Source organism: Tenrec ecaudatus, chromosome 18 (assembly GCF_050624435.1).
Source record: "Tenrec ecaudatus isolate mTenEca1 chromosome 18, mTenEca1.hap1, whole genome shotgun sequence".
NCBI classification, from domain to species: Eukaryota; Metazoa; Chordata; class Mammalia; order Afrosoricida; family Tenrecidae; genus Tenrec; species Tenrec ecaudatus.
The window spans coordinates 12745773-12755808 of record NC_134547.1 but is presented as its reverse complement, the minus strand read 5'-3'; the positions used below and the strand labels follow the sequence as shown (position 1 = coordinate 12755808).

General features: G+C 54.5%; 1 protein-coding gene across 1 annotated transcript; it reads right to left on the bottom strand.

The window, feature by feature from the left end:
* Positions 1–310: 310 nt before the first annotated feature.
* PGLYRP1 (peptidoglycan recognition protein 1) lies at positions 311–6024 on the bottom strand. The gene is made up of 3 exons (XM_075536609.1): positions 5738–6024; positions 1602–1723; positions 311–492 (listed from the first exon to the last, which is right to left on the bottom strand). The coding sequence occupies exons 1-3, from the start codon at positions 6022–6024 to the stop codon at positions 311–313; spliced, it is 591 nt and encodes a 196-aa protein (XP_075392724.1).
* Between the last annotated feature and the right edge of the window lie 4012 nt (positions 6025–10036).

The window sequence follows — 10036 nt, the reverse complement described above, 5'->3', positions numbered from 1 at the left end:
CCCCTGTCCCTGAGCTGCTGGACCTGATGCAGCTAGGCTGGCGCGGTGCCTAGCCCTGGGCTCTGACCCGAGACCTCTGGGTTCTGAGCTGTGATGTGGCTGCTGAGCTGGGATCTCTGGGGACTTGGTTCAGAGTCGGGGTCTCTGGGTTCTGAGTACCAGCGAGGACCATGTTTCGGGGAGGAACGGGACTGGGATGCAGTCAGTGCCTGGCGGACCGAAGTGAGAGCTGTATCTTTATTGGCAGAGAGGACAGCGGAGGGGCTCTGGGGAGAGGGGCACGGGGTGGGAGGCGCCAGTAGGCTGGGCTTCACTCGCCACGGTAGCGAGGCCAGGTCTGGATGATGGCGTAGAGCTGATCTCCGGGGGAGAGTGTCTGCTGCACGTCCCGGTGCCCCTTGACCTCGTACCGGGGGCTCAGGGCACCTCGGGCCACGCCGCAGGCCAGCAGGTTCTGGGCTGCCCGCAGGGCCCGGGCTGGAGGCGCCCGCTCTGGGGGAGGCAGAGACGGAGGTGAGGTCGGGCTTTCCAAGGAGGGTGGTGGTCGGCGTGCGTGCATGTTTGGTTCTAGTCAGGACCCAGATGGAGGCTTTGCCATTCTCTGGCAACAACAATCTCTCCGTGCCGCAGTTTCCTCCTGCGTGCCTGGCACTTAGGAAGCCCCCAGCAAGTGTCCACGTGGTTAATGCACATTCTTAGTTTGCCGCAGACGTCTGCGTCCAGCCCAAATGATAGCTGATGTTTTACGTGCCCCAGACTTTTCACCTCAACCCTCTGGCTGAAAATGACCCACCACGGATCATTTAGTGGGTTTCTATTGAGCTGCTAACACAAGGTCAGCTGTTTGAATCCACGGCCACTCTGGGGGAGAAAGAGGAGGCTGTCTCGTCCTGTAAAGAGTTGGTATCCTGAGAGCTCACAGGGACAGGTCTACCCTGTCCTATTGGGTCGCCATGGGTTGTAATCGACTCCATGGCAGTGAGTTTGGGGTGGTTTTGGTCCAAAGGAAAGGCATCTCGGTGGTGCAGGGGGTTAAGCACTGGGCCCATAACCCAAAGGCCAGCAGTTGGAAACCACCAGCTCCTTCCAGGAAGAAGGCTGAGGCCGACGGAGATTCGTGAGATTGACATTCAAAGCCAAACTCACTGCCTGCGAGGTCGGTGCTGACTCAGCGATCCTGTAGGACAGACTAGAACAGCCTCTGTGGGTTTCCAAGACTGTAAATTTTTTTTTAAAGGCTGTAATTCTTTACGGTAGTAGAAAGCCCCATCTTTCTCCTTACCTATCACACCCCCCAAAGTAACCACTAAGCCACCCCGGGGCTCCTTGGGAGAGATTCACAGCCTTTAAAACGGGAGGGAGCGTTTGCACCCCTCTCTTCTGCACCAGAGAGGGCGCTGTTGAGTCGGAATCGACTTCACTGGTCATCCACAGGAGGAAAAGTTTGCTGCGCTTGCTTAGGTGAAAGCAACCTTTTTTCTGATTTGTGAGAGGCAGGATTGGGGGAGGGTGCTTCCACCAGGCCTCCCCTGCCTTGGCCATGTTCCCCCACCCCCTGCTCAGGCCGTATGGAAGGCCTGTATCCTGCCCCAGTCACTCACCCATGTAGTTGCCCATGAAGGTGATGCCAATGGATATGGGGTTCCAGATGGATCCTGTGTGGTCGCCCTTGATGTTCCAGCCCCGGCCCTCGTACACCAGCCCATCTTCTCCGATCAGGAAGCTGAAGGGGTGGGGATGGGGGTGGGGTGAGGTGAGAGGAAGGGTCATTGATGAGCCCACAAGGGCTTTCTGGGGGAGGCCTCCAGCCTCGGCCTCTTCTCCTCCCCACCTTTACTGTTACACGGGAGCCTTGGTAACATAGTGGTTGTGCATTGGGCTGCTAACTACACGGTCAGCAGTTCAAAACCACCAGCAAGCAGCTCCTCGGGAGAAAGATGAGGCTTTCTACTCCCTCAAAGAGTTATAGTCTCAGAAACCCACAGGGGGCCGTTCTACCCTGTCCTGTAGAATCAGGTGAGTCAGAATTGACTTGAGCTGGCAGTAGGTGAGTTCCTGTTACACCCCCTTTCCCTCGCACCCCCTAATCTTCCGTCAAACTAGTAATGGCAAATAGTGGTTGTTTGAGCCCCTGCCATGTGCCAAGCACACTTGGCACCTCTCCCTGCAGCATAAACCCAGCATCAGCCGGGTCACCCAGCCAGGCAGGCCCAGAGCCGGAACTTGACGCCCACCCATGTGGTCTTTTATTTCTCTCTCCTGCCACCTGGAGGATCTCTTGAGCTCCGGTTTTGCTGAATCGCCACTTGGCAACCCCCAAAGGTAGGTACCATGGCACGGGTGTCTCTCTGTTAAGCTCGCGGAAGCAGAGCCTCAGAGAAATGAGGCGACTGGCCCAAAGTCACCTCACCGAGAAGCGTGCTCCCACCCCCGCCTGCTTTCTAGCCTCCAGGGTCACCTGGCTCAGGGCTGCGCTCACACCGACCCTGGAGCTGCCACCTTGGGCCTCCTGGGAGTTCCCCAGACCAGGAAGTCAACCCGTGGGACCTGTTCATCTCTCCCAGCCGATGGAGCCTGACTCGCCACTGGGCGATGAGCCAGGCGACCAGCCTCGTGGAGCTGCAGGTCTCTGACTCACAGGGTCTCAGGGTAGGGTGGCGGGGGCGGGGAGGTTATGCACCGGATATCAGAGGGCTCTCAGGACATGAAGCTGCTGCTTAGAGGAGACCAGACTATCACAGTCTGGCTGGGAGGCCTTGTAAGTGCTCACGTTGGCGGCCAGCGCAGGGCTGCCGAGGCCTGTCCCAAGGCGTGTCCCGCCTTTCTCCCCGCCCTCTCCCCCCCGCCCCCCCCGCCGTGGATTTGGTAAATGGTTGCAACCATCTTTAAAACGAGCGTGCCCAAGGCAGACGGCCAACAAGGAAGCGCAGAGAAGAGTCGCTGCCTTTGGATAATGGTGCTGGTGAAGTATGTGGACCATTCCAGAGATCTGCCTTGGAGAAGGACCAGTCCGAACAGAGTGCTCTGTAGAAGCCAGGACGGCGGGGCTTCCGCTCAGCCCCTGGAGAAGGACATTCTGCTCGGGAAAGCCGAGGGGCAGCGAACACTGAGGAGGGCCCTCGACAAGATGGATTGACCCTGGCAGCGACCATGGCCTCCGAGATGATGGTGCCAGGCTGGGCCGGGTCACGTCCTGTTGTCACGGTAGACTGTGACAGCAGAGAGAGAAGGCGACATTGACAAGGGGCCTCAGGGAACTTTACAGTGCGACTCAATCCTGAAGTCTGAGAGTCAGCTTTCTGGTGCACTGCATTATGGAAACACTGAGCCTGAATGATAACATCCCCCCACCCGGTGGCTAAGGGGTGTTGTGGGCACCCCTGAAGGACCCCAGTCGGTTGCCTCGGAAGCTGGTGACTATCAGCCCCCCAAAGCAGATCTCACACTACCCCCTTCTTCCCACGTTAGGCCCTGCCTCTGCCTCCAGGCTGTTTGCCCTGTAACCACCAGAGGTGCACACAGGGAAACAAGCTCATGCCCTCTCTGTTCGGAGTCCTTCGGGTCTCGGTCACCGGGTCCTGCACCTGTGGATGCACGTTACCATTCTCTCCCACCTCTTCATTCCTCCTCCAGCCATTTCTAAGACTGGTGGCACTGTGGGTTAGGTGCTGACACGCTCACTGCCAGGCTGGTGCAATCCCATCACCCACTCGGCCTGAGATAAGATAAGGCTGGGACCAGGCTGGCTGCTCCCATGAAGACCGGGCAGTCTCGGGACCCTGGTGTTGGGTCACTGTGAGTCGGGACCAACTCAGTGGCTGTGGGTGGTACAACCACTATCAGTCAAAGTCGACCTAATAACGTCCCCTCCTCTGCCGCCAGCCACACTGCCTTCAGGTGACCAGTCCACTTGACCTGCCCTGGCCCCTGCTTACCACGTGCTCCCCTCAGCCCTCTATCCTAGAAACTGGGGCTAACTCAAAGCCGCCACCTCAAGGAGGTCCCCCCCCCCCACTTGAAGAGTAATCCCGGTGGGTCCAGATCTCCCTTCCAAGATGACCATATCATTACCTTGTCCTGTGGGGGAATCCCCTCCCCCCAGGTTTCTAAGACTGTAAATCTTTGTTGATTTGCCCTGAAGGTGCAGGGGGTTACGAGTTGGGTTCCTACACCCAAGGCCAGCAGTTCAAAACCCCACAGCAGCTGCTGCTTGGGAGAAACGCAAGGTTTTATGCTCTTGTAAATAGTAGCAGCCTCAGAAACCGACGGGGGGCAGTCTGCCCTTGCCCCGTAGGGTCGCTATGAATGGGAGTCCACGGGATGACAGTTAATGGGTGGTGTGCCAGATTGCCCGAGTAGTACAAAGGGTTAAGTACTCATCTGCTACTCAGAGGTGCTTCCCAAGAAAGCCTGTCGATCTATTTCCCAAATCCCCACCATGGAAGACTCTGGCGTGCAGTTCCACTCTGACACACCAGAGGTCACTCTAAGCCATACGTGAGTGGACCATCACTAGAACTGGTCCGGAATGCGGATGCCAGGCAGGGCCAGAAGGGTGAGGCTCTAGTGATCAGGGGCCCACCAGCCTAGGGACTTGGCCTAGCAGGAAGCTGATGCTGAGAGCAGCCACCAGAGCACCCGGAGTCTCAGCCCTCCAATGCCCCTCATTTCCAGTCCTCTAGAGACCCTCCACTTAGAGAGACCCCACCTCCTCGTCCCCCTTCCCCCATCCACTTGGAGACACATGACAAACACTGTCAGCCAGCGGCTTCTGGCTTACGAAACTCAACCTCACTGCCCTGGGGTTGATTCCGGCTCACAGCGACTCTATAGAGGACCCAGTAGAACTGCTTCTGTCGGTTTCTAAGACTAACTCTTGGCAGGAGTAGAAAGCATACTCATTCTCCTGGAGAGCGGCTGGTGGTCCCGAGCTGCCGACCTTTTGGATAGCAGCCTAACATGTAACCACTATACCACTTCGACTCACAGTGACCTTTCAAGGGGTTTGCCAGACCTATCATGAGAGTAGCGATACTAGGAGGGGGCAGGTAAGGTGGGAGGAGAAGGGGAACCGATCACAGTGATACATATAGCCCCTTCCCAGGGGGATGGACAACAGAAAAGCGGGTGAAGGGGGACAGTGGTCTGTGTAAGACATGAAAAAAAGATTTTTAAATAAACTATCAAGGGTTCATGAGGGAGGGGGAAAATGAGCTGATAATCAAGATCCCAAGTAGAAAGAAAATGTTTTAAAAATGATGATGGCAACCTATGTACAAATGTGCTGATAACAATGGATGGATGGATGGATTGTGATAAGAGCTGTAAGAGGCCCTGATAAAATGATTAAAAAAAAGAAAAAAGAAAACAACACAATAGAATAAAAATTAAAAGGGTTTGCCAGCCTGCAAACCTTCCTGGGAGCAGGCAGTCTCCTCTTTCTCTCACAGAGTGCCTGGGGAATTTGATCAGCTCACCTTGGGGTTAGCAGGCCTCACCGTTAGCCAGCCTGTTTTTCTACCACCTCACAAGGCACCAGGGTCCAATCGGGCTCCTGCCTCTAGGGACAGAGTTTGGCCTTGTGCCCCTCCTCCACACACGGAGGCCCTGGGTGGCCACACTGGGGAGAAAGCCAGGCCCGGGAGCCCCGTGGGTGGCCCAGGTGGGCGACAGCTTGACTCCAGGGAGATACCTGCCCTCTTCCTTACCCCCTTCACCTCCTGGTGGGGACACTCACTTGTAGGCCACGTCGCACCAGGTCCGTTCCCGCATGTGGAACTGCTGCACGTTCCGCGCCTGCTGCTCGCACAGGGCCGGGCTGTTGCAGGTGCTGCCCGCCGTGTGCGACACGATCACGTAGCGCGCGGGCAGCTGCAGGGTCTGCCTGCACTCGGACGCCAAGGCCCTCCACTCGCGCCGGGGCACCACGAAGCCGCAGCAGCCATCGACCTGGTTGCTCTGGGCCGCCTCCAGGCCCAGCAGGAGCCCAAGGAGGGCCGCGGTGAGCAGCGCGCAGCGGGACATGGTGTGCAGGGTGGCTAGGAGCGTGCGCGCGTCGTGCTCGGCCGGCTGTCTTTTTTATGTCTCCGCGGGCCAGGAAGGAGCTTGCTTCACAGCGACCCCCACCCTGGGCTTCCTCTTGTAGCTGGGAAGGAACAGGATACCTTGCGGTTAGATCTGGGTTTGGGGCCCAGAGGGCCCTCACTCCGTGCCAGGTGGGTGTGGGTAAGGCGCCGGGTGGAGGACTGTTTGCTCGGCCCTGCGGTTTCTGGATTCCAGCCCTGCCTTGTTCTCTCAGGGGGACATTGGGCAAGGACCACGGGCTGACACCGCAGAGAGAGGCCCCGAAGCAGGCAGGTCTTGCGATGTCACTGCGTGCTTTCCTGCAGGGACCCTGGTGACAAAGGCTCCCTTATGCAAGCACGGGTTCAAGCCCGGGGCGGTGGAAGGGAAGCGCCCACAGCAGCATGAGCAGGGTGGGAAGGGAGAAGTCACAAGCCCAGGGGGACGGGCTGCAGGCAGGAGGCTCCTGGTAGTGCAGGGTCTGAGACTCTGAGCGAGGCAGGCAGCCTGCCTGCCTTTCAATCTGGTTACTTTCTCCTGGGTCGGGATGGAAAGTAACATATTATTTATTATACAGTGTCAACAGCAGTTATGAAAAGTAGCTAGATTAGGGATAAAAGGGGTGGGGGGTGTATGTGTGTGTGTGTGTGTGTGTGTGTGTGTGTTTCCAACGAATGCCTACTTGCTAAACCCAAATAAGCTGGCCCTGGCACAATAAAGGGGTGGGAAAAGAATCAGGTGCACCTTGAACACCTATGGGAAAATCCAGGACAGAGCATGCGCAGACCCAAGGCCACGGTGGAAGCATTGGTCCAGTTTATCGAGGACTTTCCTCTGCTCTCCTGATTCTCTACTTTCCCAAGCATGATGTCCTTCTCCAGGGACTGGTTTCTCCTGGCAGTCTGTCCGAAATATGTAAGATGAAGCCCTCCGATCCTTGCCTCTCAGGGACACTCTGTCTTCCAAGACAGATCCGTTTGTCCTTTTAGCAAGCAGTCCATGACACTTAAAGCCTTCTCCAGCCCGGCAATTCAAACGCACCCTCTTCCTTGTTCTGTGTCCAACTATTCCCATGCTTATGAGGCTATTGAAAACACTGTGGCTTGGGTCAGGGGCGCCTCAGTCCTCCAAGGAACATCCTCATACTCTAAAGAGGTCTTGTGCCTCAGAGTTACCTGAATGCCACACCTACAGTAGGTACCAGCAAGACTGCATCACACAGGTGTGCCGAAACTCAGCCAATAAGATTGGTGAAAACCCTCAGCCACGCCTCGCCAGCCAGCGGGGATTGGAGGGTTTAAACACCTGACTGAGTGCAGGTCACTCACTCTCTTGCAGGTCTGTGGGTGACATCCCACCCCCCCACCCCCACTTTCCACACGTGCGGCCTCGCAGGGATTTCCTGCTTTTGGTTCCTCATGCTGGTTCCCCTCTCCTGTTCAGGTACTCTTTCCATGTGTTTTTCAGCGCTCCCCCGAAGGGGCTGAGGGGGACCATTTCCTTTCCCGCGCCCCCCCCACCATGTTGCCTCCCCCACTTTCCAGAGACAGCGTGCCCTTTCTGAGACTGTCCTGCCTGAAACGTCCCTTTTCCTCATGAAAGTTCCTTGGATCGACAAATCGGCTTCTGCGGGGCGAATTCTTTTCAGCGGTGAGAAGCAAGACCCGAGCCGAACCGCCCCAGAAACCTAACGGTTCCATTCTGCCGCGAAGAATAAGAAGCTCGATTGCAATGCGGGCTTGGTGCTGGGCTGCTAACCAGAAGGTCAGTGGTTCAAACCCACCAACTGCTCCAACAGAAAGAGATGAACGTATATGCTGCCATAAGGATTTAGTCACCTATATAGGATCACTATGAGTCGGAATTGACTCCCTCTCCACTTGCCCAGGATCACCCAGTGGTTGGGATCCCCTGTGGGGGCTGAGCGCTTTCCTGGGGACTTCTGCCCTACCCGGTGAAGCTGTTCTGCACCCAGAGCCGGAAGAGCCATAGAGCTCAGAGAAGCCTGGTTTGTGCCTCCCTCTCGTTCCTACTTGGGCTGGTTACAAAAAAAACAACACCTAAGTGGCACCTGTGAGTGGTAATGCAATAGCTCGATGGATGCGAGATGGCACTCAGCACGCCTACCTGAAGCAACAGGTGGACACAGCGTGGCCTGCTTCCTTCCACCTCCTCTTTTTATTTCTTATTCATTTATTTACTTTTTTAAAACTCATTTTATCGGGGGCGCATCCAGCTCATCACAATCCATCCATACATCAGTTGTGTAAAGCACATTTGCACATTCGTTGCCCTCAACATTCTCAAATCACTTAGTTATTTTTTCACCTTAAAATATTATTTATTTCCCCCTTTTATCTATTTATCTATCTATCTATTTATTTATTTCCACCTCCTTTTCTTTCTTTTTTAATGTCCAGATCGATAGCCACACATTTATAGAGCCACCAACAGGACAAAGGTGGAGACAAAGACAAAGGCAAATCATCCCACTGAGGGAGGCCGTCCTGCAGTCCAAGGGCTCACAGCCTTGAGAGACCACCTAAGAAGGACCCCAGAACAAAGGACACTTACAAAGCCTGACTGGTTGCTGACCAGGCCCCCTGCCGTGCAGTTGGTTCTGACTCATGGGGACCCTGTAGAGCTAGGTTTGCAAGGAAGCAGATGAGCACTTCTTTCTTCTACACGGTGGCTAGTGGGTTCCCATGGCTGACCTTTGGGTAAGCAGCTGGGTACTTGACCAGAAACAAACCCAAACTCACTACCATGGAGTCGATGTCAACTCACAGTTATAGGACAGGGTAGAACTGCCCCTGGGGGTTCTGCGACTGTAACGGAAAGCCCTATCATTCTTCCAAGGAGCGGCTGGTAGTTTCAAACTGCTCACCTTGGGAATTGCAGACCAACCGGTAACTACTTGGCCCCTACACGAGGCCTGCTTAATAGGTACTACCAGGTTGTTTCTCAGCAAAGGTTGTTAACAGTTTCCATTTCCTGGAGACAGTAACTGGATTAATGGTTCCTTTTTGGGGGTATGACAGGGGAGGCTGGGGGGAAATGAGGATCCAATCACGGTGAGCACAGGAACGAAGAAAACGTTCAAAAATGGATTGTGGTGATGGAAAGAAGATCCAAATCCTCGCAACTGGACGGATAGGTAACATCACGAGAGATGGAGAAAAGATTTGAAGTTGTCCATGAAGGGACTTCAAAAAGCTCGTAGAACATATGAGGGGCTACCCCAAAAACCCCTCGGAATTGTGCTGGGTGGAACGGAACTTTCATAGTATGTGTTTTTCCTGATAGGTGAGCATCAAGCAATTAGCTCTGAGTTAGCGCATTCAGCATCACCTGGGAAGGTTCTCTCTGGTCACAGGGAATTTTTTTTTTTTTTTTTTTGTAAAAGCAGTTTCGCTTGAACCTTGTGTGTGTGTGTGTGTGTGTGTGTGTGTGTGTGTGTGTGTGTGTGTGTGATGGCTGATTTAAGAGCACGTGCGGCTGTGAAATTTTGTTTCCTGCTCGGGAAAAATGCTGAAGAAACTGTTGTGATGTTGAACGCAGCTCACAAAGACAGCGCTATGGGAAAAACTTTTTCTCGTTTCAAAATGAGTGGTTTTTTCATTTCAAAAAAGGTGACATGTCCAACCTTTGTTCCTGACATCTGTCAACTTCCCAAACGAACAAAAATGTCCACAAAAAATGTTGACTCTTAGTGCATTTGGAGTTCATTCCACCAGATCAGACTGTTAATCAAGTTATTTATTTAGAGTTTCTGAAAAGATTGAGTAACAGCATGTGACAAAAAATGCCTGATTTGTGGCAGACGGGGCACTGGATTTGTCAGCAGGACAGCACACCTGCTCATGCAGTCATCTCAGTGTGCCAGTTTTGGGCAAAAAACAGCATTCCTCTCTTGCTCCACACACCTTACTCACCTGGCCTCACTCTGTGGACTTCTTTTTGTTTCCGCAAA

What these genes read in the sequence shown, in the direction of transcription:
- PGLYRP1 (XM_075536609.1), bottom strand. Translation starts at nt 6,024, where the DNA reads ATGTCCCGCTGCGCGCTGCTCACCGCGGCCCTCCTTGGGCTCCTGCTG. An exon ending in TGGTGCGACGTGGCCTACAA is followed by an intron (nt 1,724 to 5,737) that starts GTGAGTGTCCCC and finishes CCACCCCTTCAG; the next exon opens with CTTCCTGATCGGAGAAGATG. An exon ending in CTTCATGGGCAACTACATGG is followed by an intron (nt 493 to 1,601) that starts GTGAGTGACTGG and finishes TGCCTCCCCCAG; the next exon opens with AGCGGGCGCCTCCAGCCCGG.